Source organism: Schistocerca gregaria, chromosome 5, assembly GCF_023897955.1.
Source record: "Schistocerca gregaria isolate iqSchGreg1 chromosome 5, iqSchGreg1.2, whole genome shotgun sequence".
In the NCBI taxonomy this organism is placed as follows: Eukaryota; Metazoa; Arthropoda; class Insecta; order Orthoptera; family Acrididae; genus Schistocerca; species Schistocerca gregaria.
Window position 1 is genome coordinate 427,963,691 of NC_064924.1, and position 15,986 is coordinate 427,979,676.

Sequence of the window (15,986 nt, forward strand, 5' to 3'; positions counted from 1 at the left end):
GCAAGCAGTGAAAAAATAAATGACACCAACAGAAAGCAGAGAGAAACAGTCCACTGGCAGAAGATGAATGATTATTAATGAAGCTGGAACACAACTGTAGGTCTAATGAAAGTAGGTGGCAATGAAAGATTAATGAGTCCACCGGGATGGAAACACAAACAGGCAAAAGGATGGGTGTAGAGGCCCACAAGGGAATTAAAGAAAAACGCAAAGGAACTGCAATGGGAAGCAATATCAGGGATGTTGTTCACACCTCAAAGAATGCAGGGAACAGCAGATTACCACACACAACAATATAATTATAATATGAAAAAAATCTGCAAAATTATATTTATTTCACCATGGACCAGCTTTATGCCTCTTAGGCCAACATCACATTCGTGTGATGATGGGCTAAGAAACCAAACACTGGTCTGTGATCAAATAAATACAATTTTTCAGAATATTTGGAAGTGTTTCCTATTTAACAGATAGTTGTAAGCTGAAAGTCCTTCTCAGAGAGATCAAACACACTTACAGCTCACTATCCTTCCCCCTCTGCTGCCCCCCCCCCCCCCCCCTCTCTCTCTCTCTCTCTCTCTCTCTCTCTCTCTCTCTCTCTCTCTCTCTCTCACACACACACACACACACACACACACACACATACACAATTTCCTGCCACTGTGGCCTTACTCGGGCTGTAGCCTGGAAATACTGAAGACAGAGAGAGAGAGAGGGAGAGAGAGTACTGTTGTCAGTTATCTGAAGAATTACATCAGTCAAATTATCATGCTTGTCTACGTGCCTGCCTGCTGCTCACTGCATTCTCTATTTGCTGAATAATGATATATCCCTATATAAATATTTACATTTCATCATATCATGCTGGATTTCCCATCACCATAATTATTTTAAATGTTATTCCTCAGGCTTTCCTGGCAATCTAATAACATCTTGGGTTGTCAGGTTTTCTGCCGGATATCAGCGTCATACTTGCACGATATTTTGGTAGCATAACTCATTACATTCATCAGGTGCAACCAAAGATTTTAAATGTTAATAACTGACATACAGTATAAGTAGTCAGCAGAAAGTTTATCACAAAATAATTTTTCTAACATCAATCTGGTCCCTTTCAAGTAATTGTAACCTAAATTTTAGGTTAGTCATGTTCCTATTTCAAGCTCTTGTGAAAAAAGTAGTTAATGAATCATTAAGTCTGCTCAGCAAGTTTTCTTCATAAATAATTTCTCTTTCTATATTATTAAGTAAAACTAGAAAACAATGGAAAGTTCAGGATGAAATAACAACAATATTATGAAAAAGATAGATTGTTACTCACTTTATAAAGGAGCCACAAAAAGGGGACATTGAGTTGCAGACAGGCACAGCAAAAAGGCTACTGTATATTTTAGCTTTTGACCAAAAGGCTTTCTTCTAAAGTAGAACACACTCACATTCACACTCACTCTCTCTCTCTCTCTCTCCCTCTCACACACACACACACACACACACACACACACACACACACACACATGACCACTGTCTCTTGCTGCTGGGCCCAAACTGAGTGTCATCATGTGTATGTTGGGTGTACTCATGTGAATGTGTGTGTGTTCTACTTCAGAAAAAGCCCTTTTGGCCAAAAACTAAAATATGTAGTTGTCTTTCTGTTGTGTTTGTCTATGACACAATGTCTCCTTTATATGGTGAGAATCCCTCTATCCTTTTTGTATTACTGTTGACACTATTAGGTAGACATTTCATGCGAGCATACTGGCACTGTTTAAGTTACTGGCAGTGAACTGTCTCCAGCTGCTACATACTCATTTTAGTAATTATGTTTTATGGGTAGTGTATGAAGTTATGCCTTTACGTACATTTCACATTTACACATGTGATTTTAAGCAAAATGAGCTATGATTTATGTTTGCTGGGTGATGCATTTATGTAGTATATCTGAAATCTAATCCAAACAATGGACCTGCCCAGTATCACAATCAGCACACAACAAAGATGAAAGTATAATGAGGTGCTAACTAAATAAATATAATATGTATTGTTAGGGTGATTATTTCTTTCACAGCTGGAAGTGGTAAACATGTGCAAATACCTGAGTGGAATGCTGCAGGAGTATGAAATGTAACAATCACACAGACTCAGTCATGGGTAAAGCAGGTAGGAGGCTTCAGTTTATTGGTAGGATACAAAGGAAATGGAATCAGTCTGCAAAAGAGACTGCTTACAAATCACTTGTGTGACTCATCCTAAAATATTGCCCAAGTGTTTGAGACCTGTACTAGATAGGACTAGCGAGAGACATTGAACATATACAGAGAAGGGCAGCATGAATGGTTACAGGTTTGTTAGATCTAGGGGAGAGGTTGACAGAGATGTTGAAAGAACTAAACTGGAAGATACTTGAAGACAGATGTAAACTATTGCAAGAAGGCGTACTTACAAAGTTTCAAGAACTGGCTTTAAATTATAACTCTGGGAATGTACTACTACTTCCTACATATCACTCCCAAAGGGATCATGAGGACAAGATTACAGTAATTACAGCATGCACAGAAGCATTTGGACAATCTTTCTTCCCACAGTTCATACATGAATGGAACAGGAAAAAGTCTGTTGTAGTCTTCTGAACTGAATATTATAAGTGTTCATAAATTCAGCCAGACACAGACATGAAATATCGTTCCCAGTTTACTATCAAAACATTTATTTAGAACAAACCACAGAAAGGCTTGTACAGATTTATTTAATAGTCATGCAGAGTAGTAATCTGAAATGAACTGTATCAAGGGTAGATACAACTGGTGCAGAAGTAAACTGAATCATTCAAGCTTGAACAGTAACTAACTGAAGTTCTACATCAGCAATCAACAGTCACAGAGCATCACATTTCACCAGAGAGAACAATCACAGTGCTCCTGGCAGCTAGTGTGTGAACTCGTTTGGCAGATATGAAGGCCAAATCAGCTGACAGCTTGTTGACGGTTCTTGCAAATGTATGCTGATACACTAGCTCACACAGTGAAAGTGAAGTGTTGTCTATGAACTGCAATAGGAAGTGTATGTGCCATCCAGAATGTGTCCAGCACTTTGGTTGAGTTTCTAGTTCCAGTGGAGGTTTCTGTACCTGAGGTACTGGGTACAGCTGATTTCTTTATGCAGGCATTTTAATACCTCAGTTAACATTAATGCTGGCTTAATCCTGTTGACTGCAAAAGCACTTGGTTTTCCAGTCATCAAAATCTCGGTAGTTCTTTCATCCGTACTAATGACATGATGAGGGCCTGTGAATGAAGGTGTCAGAGCTGGTTTTCTCCATCTGTGCATATCACAACTTGTATGCATGACTGTAACTCATGGTGGACATAGGTGTGTGAAGGTCCATGCTGGATTTGAGTCATCCCCCTTCCCTCACGTGACAAAAGAAATCTGCTTGATTGGTGTCATCCATCTTGAATGCACCTGGATTAATAAATTTGCTAGAGAGTCACAGCAATTTGCCATAAACAAGCTCAACTGATGGAGTCCAAGTTGGGTTTGTAAGTGATTTACAGACCAAGCAAGACTGATGGTAAAGCTGCTGTCCAATCTGAATTGTGACACACGAGTACAGCTTTTAATGAACAGCATCAGAATTCTAACATGCCCTTACTTGTTGGGTGAAAGCTTGTAATTTTGTGATGTAGAGTATCACAGAACTTGCTCAGCTGGGCAAACAATTTAGCTTGAAATTGTTGGCCATGGTCTGTTGTGATGCATAGCAGACAACCGATTCTTGAAATACAGTGTGAAATGAAGGTGGAATCTAGTGTTTCTGATGAAATATTGATGGTTGATATGGTTTCAGGCCAGTGGGTGAAGTGGTTGATTCCTGTTAATGAGTATCATTGACCATTTGACAGAGGCAGTGGTCCTAGTAGATCAATACTGACATGCGCAAATCTTGCAGTTGTGTCAGCGAAATTTTCCACAGATACATGTACATGATGAGATACATTACTATGTTGACACTGAAGAGGTGCAGGAGTCTACACTTGACAATCCATCATCAGGTCAAGCCATATGAAAAGCTAGCCATCAGCTGAACTGTAGATCTGATGCCATGGTGGCATAAGTTGTGAAGGTTCTCAAAAGCATGTGTGCAGAATGAGGAAGGTAGGCACAGACAAGAGTTCCCAATTGAGACTTCACCATAAAGCTTTATATTTGTAGCAGGAATCCCAATTGGTTTCAGCTGAAGGTTAGAGGAAGCATCTTTCAGAAGGCCCTAAAGCTCCTGGTCTAACTCTTATGCTTTATCAAGTTGAGCAAAATCTATTGCATTTGTTATGCTGTTTACATGGGATAGGGAGTCGGCTACTATATTATCAGTTCCTGATGTGTGGTGTATGTCAGAGCTCAATTGAGTGATCAATTCCAAGTGATCACTATTCTATCAGAAGACATAGATGAATGGTTTGTGGTCAGTGATAATCATAAACTCTCTGCCTCCAACTGTGTGCGAAAATATTTAACAGCTTCATACACAACAAGAAGTTTGCAATCATACGCTCTCCATTTGTTGTTCTGACAGAGAGAGCTTGTGCAAATAAAATGCAAGTGGATGCCATGTGCCATCTATGTGCTATTGCAATGCTGCAACAACTGAAGTTTGGCTTGCATCCACCACCAGCATGGGAGGTACTTCTAATGCAGTGTGTGCAAGGAGTGCCACATTCACTATACTTCGTTTAGCTGCCTCAAAATCAGAACTCGTGGTACCCATCCACTGGATTGGTGTTTTCTCCTTAATTTTAGGACCAAACATTGCTGTGGTTAATGGTTCTTGAAGTTCAGCTGAAGGGGGTAGATGACTGTGGCAAAAATTCAGTATTCCTAAAAAGCACCACAGTTCTTTTGTGGTTTCTGGCTGTGAAATCCTTAAGATTACCTCTATCATTTTAGAAAGTAGTAATGACCCTGCTGGAGAGATAAGATGACCTAAAAAAGGTAATCTCAAGTTGTCCAAAAACACTTGGTAGTATTTGATACAACCTCATATTGGCCCACATGTTTAAAGATTTCAACTAAATGTTGTTGGTGTTGCTCTGCCATGGCTGAAAAGACAAGGATGTCATCAAGTACATACAGTAAAATGAGAAACTTTGTAGCACAGCAGCTATAAATCTCTGCCACGTCTGTGCAGCATTACATAAACTGAACATCAGGAACAGACTCTCAAAGAGACCAAATGGTGTAGTTATGGCCATTTCCAGTGTGTCCCTATCAGCCGCAGGAATTTGTGTATAGGCCTTGGCACAGTCTAGCACACTAAATGTAGTTGTGTCAAATAGTCTCTCAACAGGGGTACAGATAATGATCTGGCATCATTCTAGTGTTAAGAGCACAGTAATCTCTGCATGGGCACCACTTTTTAGACATTAAATCTATAGGCAATGACCATGGACTTCTAGAAAGGCAAATGATACCTTTCTTCAACATAGCATTGAATTCTGCCTTGGCAATAGCAAATGGTTGGGGGCAAGGAGTCTTGGTCTGCTTTAAATCTGATGGGCCTGCAGTGCCATGACATATCTCTTTCAGGGCACCTGAAGGTCATGTAATACATGGAAACTGTGCCAGCAGCTCAGCATGTCTGCTGCTTGCCAAATGGATAAGTTTGGTGCTGTGCCTCACTAGGCTGCATAGAAACCCAGCAGCAGCTAGGCTGATGACGCATCAACAAGACGTGCATTGGCAATGTCTGGCAGCAGATGACAATGTGCCAGGAAGTCAGATCTGATGACTGGTTCAGTCACATCTACCATAGTAAAGTTCCAGGCAAAAACATGGAATAATCCCAAATCCATTTCCAGATGTTGCATGCAGCAGGTCACTATGGTCGAATTGTTGGCTGCAGAGATGTAGAACACAGTCTGTGCCCAATACTTGTGGAACAAGGTCCATTGGTAAATACATAAATCACATCCTGTATCTGCCAGAAGCTTTCATCCTGTCTTCCAATTTGTTATAAAGAGGTGCAGGGATGACGATTGGCAATTGGGTGTGCCTATGTCCAACTGACATTGCTGTTCAGAAAAATGCATTGCAAAATGCATTTGCATGCCTGGTTTCTGATTCTCTGATGATACCAGCAAATGTCAGATGATGGCTGTGTTGTGCCACTCACTGCTGAGAAGTTCATAGAGGAACAACTTCTTGACCTTCTACAAAGACATTCTGCCAAGAGAGTAATGCACTGCTGTGTTTGCTCAGGACATTAACTTTGTTCGAGAGGTAGTCATAATAACTAGGCATCATTGTAGCTGTTGTGGACTCTTGTACACTACCACTGCTGTACTGCATGGGGATGGCATGATTATGTCCTGAATTCTATCTTCCAGGTCCACTACAGCATCTAGTGCATCTCTGTCTGGTATGCTACAATGGCCTTTACTTGAACTAGCAATAAGCTACTCCACATTGTGTGCAGCAGTGTATCCAGCATCATGCCCTCATTGATCTCACTGTGCATATGTCGAAGACACTGAGATGGCATTCTGTTATCATCTTCCTGTGTAAGTACTTGCCTCACATGCTCTTCCTGTGAGGCACACACCCTGCGTAACAACTGTGCCTTGAGCTTCTCATATGGCTCTGTTTCAGGGGTTGTGGTTACTGTATCCTGGACTTTGGCAGTGTAATGATGACTTAGTTGGCTGATGACAAGAGCAAATTTTGTGGAGTTATTCCAGTGCAGAGAAAACTTGCCTTGATCTAAGCAGACTATAGTGGAGGAATGTGTGGCCAAAATGGGGGTAGTCACACTGTGAATCTTGATACAATAGTTACATCTACCATCTCAGAAAACATCAATTCCTGAGAAGTTGCTCACAGTACCTCTGGTATCGCAGGTTTATTCACATTGGCTGGATCATGTTAGGGTTACCAGTCTGGCAAGAATAGTTTATATTCTTCCAAACTGAATACTGTAAGCATAGACACAAAATATCAATTCTAGTGTATTATGATCAGAGAATTTATTTAGGACAAACCATAGAAAAGTTTATACAGATTCATTAAATAGTTGAATTGAATCAAAAGTAAGCTGAATTGTCTATGGTCGAACAGCAACTAACTGAAGTTCTGTATCGGGAATCCACAGTCACAGACTGTCACACTGCACCAGATAGAGAATAATCACAGTGCTCCTGGTGGCCAGTGCATGAACCCATTTGACAACTACACTACCGGACATTATAAATGCTACACCAAGAAGAAATACAGATGATAAACAGGTATTCATTGGACAAATATGTTATACTAAAACAGACATGTGATTACATTTTCACGCAATTTGGATGCATAGATCCAGAGAAATCAGTACCCATAACAACCACCTTTGGCCATAATAACGGCCTTGATACGCCTGGGCATTGAATCAAACAGAGCTTGGATGGCGTGTACTGGTACAGCTGCCCATGTAGTTTCAACACGATACCACAGTTCATCAAGAGTAGTGACTGGCGTATAGTGATGAGCCAGTTGCTCGGCCACCATTGACCAGACGTTTTTAATTGGTGAGAGATCTGGAGAATGTGCTGGCCAGGGCAGCAGTCAAATATTTTCTGTATCCAGAAAGGCCCATACAGGACCTATAACATGCGGTCGTGCAATATCCTGTTGAAATGTAGGGTATCACAGGGATCGAATGAAGGTAGAGCCACTGGTCTAACACATCTGTAATGTAACGTCCACTGATCAAAGTGTCGCCAATGCAAACAAGAGGTGACTGAGACGTGTAACCAATGGCACCCCATACCATTATGCCATGTGATACGCCAGTATGGCGATGACGAATATACGCTTCCAATGTGCGTTCACCGCGATGTCGCCAAACATTGATGTGACCACCATGATGCTGTAAACAGAACCTGGATTCATCCAAAAAAATGATGTTTAGCCATTCATGCACTCAGGTTCGTCATCGAGTACACCATCGCAAGTGCTCCTGTCTGTGATGCAGTGTCAAGGGTAACCGCAGCCATGGTCTCCAAGTTGGTAGTCCATGCTGCTGTAAATGTTGTCGAACTGTTCGTGCAGATGGTTGTTGTCTTGCAAACTTCCCCCACCTGTTGACTCAGGAATCGAGACATGGCTGCACGATCTGTTACAGCCATGTGGATAAGATGCCTGTCATCTCGACTACTAGTGATACGAGGCCATTGGGATCCAGCACGGCGTTCCGTATTACCCTCTTGAACCCACCGATTCCATATTCTTCTAACAGTCATTGGATCTCGACAAATGTGAGCAGCAATGTCGTGATACGATAAACCGCAATCGTTACAGGCTACAATCCGAGCTTTATCAAAGTCAGAAACGTGATAGTACGCATTTCTCCTCCTTACACGAGGCATCACAACAACGTTTCACCAGGCAATGCCGGTTAACTGCTGTTTGTGTATGAGAAATCGGTTTGATACTTTCCTCATGTCAGCCTGTTGTAGGTGTCACCAGCGGCGCCAACCTTGTGTGAATGTTCTGAAAAGCTAATCATTTGCATATCACAGCATCTTCTTCCTGTTGCTAAAATTTCGCATCTGTAGCAGGTCATCTTCATGATGTAGCAATTTTAATGACCAGTAGTGTATGACAAATAAGTCAGCCAAAGGCTTGCTGATAATGTATGCCAATGTATGGTGCCACAATCCCTAATAACTGGTACAATGGCATGTACCATCTCCCATGCAATTCACAGTAATTTGCAGGGTATGGGTGTAGACGAAGAATGTCGGTTTTGAACATCCAATGTAGCTTAAATTAAACAAAATTCAAACTCATTTCCTTAACCACGTAAAAGTACATAGAAGATATTGCTATAGTAACATGAACTATTGTGCCAGTTTCATTGTACTTCACACTCTACAGGTGACATATTACAACATTAATATGTTTCTGGAACCTTGTTTACCCTAGTGCTAGTTGCAGCCAATAGTGGTAGGAAAAGGAATCTGGTAAGGTTGTGAGAAATAGTTTCCTAGGGGCAAAAGAAAAAATGTTCATGGCACAAACAGCAATTAGATGATAGCGTAACAGCGTGAAAGTACAGTTAACAATTGCTTTTTAACTACAAGAGCAGTTCAAAAAGGATGATGTGGGACTTTTCAGAAAAATAATTATGCATTTGTTAGAACAGTGTAGGATACAGCACTGTAAGAAGTGATGCTAAATACTGAATCCAGTTTGTATGTGCAGCTGAGCAGTTTCCAATACTATTCATAATAAAGAAAACTGCATGCTGATCAGAGCAAAAAATGATTCCACATAAATATGAGAAGTATTGTGAAGATATAAAATCTATGGTAATGAATGACATACTGATTGTGAAGAACAAGAATATTGTGGGAAAAACATTGGCCAAAACACTGAGAGATGGCAATCAGAAGAAAGGAATCAGAACGGCATGTGAGAGGAAAAGAAAAAGTGAGGTCTAGAGCCACAGGTCACAGAACGGCATGTGAGAGGAAAAGAAAAAGTGAGGTCTAGAGCCACAGGTCACAAAGAACAAATGTCAGATAAGATAGAAGAACACACAAACTAAAAACAGAAGACATTATAGTAAAACTGTAACCAGATGAAAGAAAATTGTGTTTTTTCCTATATCTCTTATACTTTTCTGTAGCCTGATGAATTAATGGCTTGTATTTCACTTGATATAGCTCACTTTTCATATTAATAGCTATAATGGAAATAACATCTTCGGAAATTTGGATTTTTTTTAAATGTTTTACTGTGTTACTTATCACTTTAAATGCAGAAGCTGACAGTCTTACATTATCAAACAATGGAAAATCCAGGATGGAATGTAACAATATTATGAAGAGGATAGTTGCTACTTACCATATAGTGGAGATGCTGAGTTGCAGATAGGCACAACAAAAAGACTGTCACAAAACAAGCTTTTGGCTAACAAGGCCTTTGTCAAAAATACACACACACACACACACACACACACACACACACACACACACACACAACAATACAAATGCAACTCATACACACACATGACTGCAATTCTGACAGCTGAAGCCACAGTTTCATAATACTGTTACAATTTTACAATATGCTACAATAGCTGTTTACATTAACTACTTGGCATCAAAGATTCAGAACACAGCTACATCCAGACTTAACCTGTTCACCCGATAATGACAAGATGTTTGTCAAATCGATCAGCATTAAGTACATGCCTGCACTGAAAGCAATAATTGATACTGTATATGAAGTAGGGAATTGCTTAAATAGAACAGGTGAGATGCACCTTACACAATAGTTGAGACATACCTCTGTAGTTTTTAAGCCTTCTTCAAGAGCAAAACACACTCCAGATTGAGCTGCAGTTTTCTGTAGATGTTTAAACATAAATTCATACTCTTCTTTTGTTGCTGAATACACAACACTTATATATGTCCATCCAAAATGTTCAAGCATTTTCATAACTGCCATTGTTACTGCTGTTAATTCTGGAGCAACCTACAAATAGAAATAACTGACTAAGTACAAGAGAAAATACTAAAAAATCAGTAACTATAATCATTTGTATATCTGTGAAAGAAGGAAAACAAATAACAGCTCAAAATAAACAATGTAACAGTTTTACTCTACTATCCAGTTTCAGATGCCATTGCTTTCAAGCTAATACAGAAACAGAGTTTGTTATTTGGTGAATAACTGTACATGCTAAAGAGCTGCCACTGTATGGTGTTAACAATAACTCTCATTTACCACACAGATTTAACAGCTGGAACATTCATAAAAGAATGCTTCATGTGGTAACAGAAAGTAGCAGATATTTCTGTCTTCTCTAAATTGTAACTGTCAAACAAACTACACTTGTTACAATCCAGTTCATCTACAATATGTTTAGACTTAAGTATTTTTCGGTTATGCTCACAAAAATTGTGACGACAATATTATGGAAAGGATAGATTGCTTGCTACTTACCACATAGAGGAAACACTGAGTTTCAGACAGGTATAACAAAAAGACAGCTCTACACCTGAGCTTTCAGCTAAATGGACTTCTTCTAAAGTAGGAGACAAGCACATGTTCTCACAATCATGGCCACTGTCTCTGCCACAGTTTATTTATACCATTGACATTTCATCTTTTATTTTCGACACATCAGCAATCAGAAAATTTGGCAAGAAACTCATACATTTGTGCCACTAACAAACTGTTCCTTCATCTAAGAGAAATATAGTTACTGTATTATTAGAGACACCTTTGGTTATGTAGATCATATAGTTCAGTTGGAGAAACTCAAATGCTAAGGCAATCAAGGGATTTTTGTTATGTAGATGATATTTGCTAATGATGTAATTACTCTGATATAGTGCCAAAACACAGGAAGGAGCATAAACCCTTAACCCTACATACACTCTTTTTATGAAATTCAAAACTATTAAAATTACGTAGATAATGAAAGTGTGGGCAAGTTGCCCAAATACCTCATTTCTACATATTTGCACTTAGAAATCTCATTGCATGGCTTAAATTGCTGTCACAATTTTCATTGTTTGCTCAAAATATCAAAATGTACAATTTCCTATGAATAAGATATATTGAAGTCAAATACTTGCATAAAATATTTTATGACTACACTGTTTTCAACTTGTCACTAATTTTCAATAGCCCAATTACAATTCCTGATCTAAGGCTGCATCAAAATACGTTGAGAGTCTCAATTTGTATGGGTCACACACCACTAAACCCATGTTAGTCAGTCCACTGGTAAGAACCTCAGACAAAAGGTCACTCCTGACATGTTTGACATAACCTCAGGCCAAGAAATACTCACAGGCAATTGAAAATGACTGATATGTTGAAAATGATTTATCCAGTAAAACAATTTATGCAAGTATGCAACTTCAATAAACAATTATTGTTATAGGAAAAATGGTCACTACAGCCCTGTACTAGTAATGTGGCAAACATGAATAATCTTCTGAGGCAATGCAGCTAATATCAGAAAAGTATTCATTCTAGAGAAAAATATGGTAAGCACATTGTTTAAAGTTGGTAACTGAATATCTTGCAGAAGAATCTCAGGAAGTTTGAAATTCTTACACTCATATGCCAGTACATTTAATCCCTAAAGCTATTTATGGTCAACAAAAGAGAATTTAGGATGAATTCTGAAATTCACAACAACAATGCTAGAAGTAAAATTACTTTCTGTATACACTAACATTCTTGTCAAGGAACCAAGGTGGAGTTTTATATTCCATTTCAAAGGTCTTTAACAGGTTACCAGCAAATAGAAGGTAGGAATTCTTGAGCACATTCTATACTCAAATATACTGCTGCTGTCTACACATCAGCATGGATTTAGAAAGTGTCATTTGTGTAAAAGTCAGTTTACTCTTCCCTCATTTTTAATAAATGTGTAGAATTTGGAATTTTTCCAGATGCATTTATGGTATCAAAAGTTGTACCAGTTTTTAAAAAAGGGGACAAACATCTTCCCCAGAGCTACAGACCAGTCTCCATTGGTCCAATATTCTCAAAGATATTTGATGCACTGATACACACACAAATAAGCAGCTTCTTTGAAAAACACAATATCCTATGTACCAATCAGTTTGGTTTTCACAAATGAAAAAACACAACAGGGGCCATCTTGGAAATCGTTGACCAAACCTTAACAGCTTTTGAAAACAATAACATGGTATCACTGGTATAATGTGACCTAAGCAAAGCTTTCAATAGCATTCCTGTTGATGTACTACTGGGGAAACTAGAGTATTATGGGGTGAGAGGAAGCACTTAAGCTGTGATAAATTCTTATTTAAGTAACCGAAAACAATTCATTTCAGTCAGAAATCTAAATTCTTGCGTAACATAAATCGGCCCAGGTGTACCACAAAGGTCTATCCTTGGACCCTTCTTCTTCATTGTAGCTATTAATGATTTACCTAAAAACATAGCCCACCCTGTCATGTGTTATGCTGACGATACAATACTACTTACCACACATCAGAACATTTCACATTGGAATAAACTAACAAAAGAAACACTTGATAAGGCCCTGGACTGGTTTGCAGCCAATAAGCTCCTGTGCAATCTAGATAAGGCCCAACAACTTTTCATGGGAACATCAAATGAAGTAGGCAATAAGTCAGTAAAATTCTTATGTATTCACATTGACTCTAAACTCTATTGGGAGGAATGTGTCAATCATGTAAGTGAAAAAATATCTCGGGTGGCATACCTTATCTTGAAACTAAGGGAGGTAGTATGCTTAGAGTACCTTAGGGTGACATACTTTGAGCTATTCAAGTCACATACTTCATATTGTCTGATTATATGGGGGTACTCCCCTCACATCAAGAACATCTTGAAATCACAAAAAAAAGTCTAACACATAATATGTGAAAGAGTTCATAGGGAGCACTGTTGTCCTCTTTTTTCGAGACTCAGAATACTCACAATTATGAATTTATACATCTATGTGTCTGTACTCTATATTAAAAATAATATTTCAGAATTTATTGCCAGAGGGGAAATACATGAATACAACACCAGGGCTAAAGGTAATTTAGACATACCGTGCCACAGATTAGCAAGAACAGGAAATTCCCACAAAGTTAACACACTCAAAATGTTCAATAAACTGCCAATTCATGTTCAACCTAAGGCTATATATATTTTTTTAAATTCAGTGGTATAGCTGGCTGTCAGATAATCCATTCTATGACATTAAAGAATTCTTTGAGATGCCTGAGGAGAATATTAGCATTTAACAGTTGTCTGTAGTTAAACATATTATTGTGTGCTGTGATTAATTGTGTGTAATTACAAAGCAATACAATAGTATATTATATTAGGTAACAGCATAGCTTATTCCATTAATTTCTAGAAGCTATCCTAGTGAAATTTGATACACTGCCATGCTTGATATATATTAAGTAATATACTGACACTTGTTTCTTTTATTATTCTGTATGTACTAGTACATCCTGTATGACAAAGCCAATATCACTGTAAAATGATCTATGGTAAAAAAATTCTTGATTCTTGATTTTTGATATCCTGTAAACCATGGCTGAAGGACACCAGGCAGAATCCATACTCCTAGATTTCCAGAAAATGTTTTACACAGTGCCCCACAGCAGACTGTTAATGGGGATCCAAGCATACAGAATGTGTTCCCAGATATGTGAGTGGCTCAAATACTTTTTAAGTAATCACAGAAGTGTTATGGGACCATTGGTGCTGTCTGTACGTATAATTAGTCTAACAGATATGGCAAGCAGCAATCGGTGACTATTTGCTGGTGATGCTGTAGTGTCTGAGATATAGTTACTATAGGAGAATAGAGGATGATTTAGTCAGAATTTCTGTTTGGTGTGGTGAATGGGAGCTTGTTCTAAATGTAGAAAATGTAAACCAAATGTAGATGAGTTATGGTATAAGTGGTGTGCTGCTTGGCACAGTCACATTGATTAAATATCTAGGTACATCATTGCAAAGTGATGTGAAATGGAAATAGCACATAAGGTTGACTGTAGAGAAAGTGAATCTAAACTCAAGTTTGATTCACTGCGAGAATTGTAGGGTTCAAATGGCTCTGAGCACTATGGGACTTAACATCTATGGTCATCAGTCCCCCTAGAACTTAGAACTACTGAAACCTAACTAACCTAAGGACAACACACAACACCCAGCCATCACGAGGCAGAGAAAATCCCTGACCCCACCAGGAATCGAACCCAAGAACCCAGGAATTGTAGGGAAATGTAGCTCATCCATAATGTAGAGCATGTATAGAAGTCTTGTACAACCTATTCATGAATACTCTTTTGGTGTTTCGGATCCCCAACAGGTTGGATTACAGGAGGATATCAAAACAATTCAAAGGTGGGTTGCTATATTTGTTACTGGTGGGTCTGATTAATGTGTATTTCCGAAATGCTCTGGGAACTCAAATAGGAATCCCTGGTCTTTCTGTGAAAACTTACTGAGGAAGTTTAGAGGACTGCTGTTTGTAACTGACTGCAGGATGACTTGCAGCCACAAATGTACATCTCTTATATGCACTGCAAAACCAAAATAAGAGAAATTTGGGCTCATACAGAGGCATATAGACAGTTGTGTTTTTCATCACTCTGTTATGAGTGTAACAGGAAAGGAAATGGCTGGCAGTAGTAAAAGGTACCCTTCAACACGTGATGAAGCAAGCTGGGATATTTTTACTTCCCCTCAGGTTTGACATCCGCCTCCTTAAATTCTTTTTTTCACTTTCAACTAATTACCATTAACATAGGTGAGTATAATCTGCATTTTCATAAAAGAGTAAGGATGGCCCTCAGTTTTAGAGAATATAACACAACATCTAATTTTGTACTTGGCTTTTGGTATGTAATTGATTTTCTAATTAACTTTGACTATTCCTTTTGTTATAGGGTGAAATCTGTAATTGTTTCATAACTTAAATTCTATTGTTGACTTATAAAACAAATAATGCTAATCATAAACATTTGGAGGAACAAATAATAGTATTCTTAAATGATCTGTTTCGCTCTATTTGAAAACATGTTAGCAAAGCCAGCCCTTAATTAATTCCAAAGTAATTAACAATGTTAAAAAGTACTGTTTGCATAACGATAGCTGTTAATTTCATCATTTAAACAAATAATTCAGCCTAACCCTTGTAGTGGAAGAAGCTGTTAAAAGGAACGAATTTTTCGATGTATTCACTTAATGGAATGAAGTATGTTTCAATTGCACTTTTCATAAATTAAACATTGAACAATGTGTAGTTTCAGTGCCTATTATTATATAAAGGCCTGATATTATTCCAACAAGATAATAAAGCAAGTGAACGTCACAAACATGCACCAGATGGTGGCTTGGGGAGTATGTAACATAGATCAGAAATTCAAAATCCCTGGCTATTAAAAAACAAAGTAAAATAATACTTATTAGCTACTCCTACAATTTAT

At 38.4% G+C, this 15,986-nt stretch overlaps 1 protein-coding gene across 1 annotated transcript in view; it reads right to left on the reverse strand.

Moving 5' to 3' along the window:
• Positions 1-15,986, reverse strand: part of LOC126272561 (uncharacterized) — a 219,285-nt gene that overhangs the window by 80,125 nt on the left and 123,174 nt on the right. Inside the window, exon 8 of the mRNA XM_049975483.1 lies at positions 10,324-10,512. Coding sequence (XP_049831440.1) covers positions 10,324-10,512 — 189 coding nt within the window. The remainder of the gene's footprint in view (positions 1-10,323; positions 10,513-15,986) is intronic.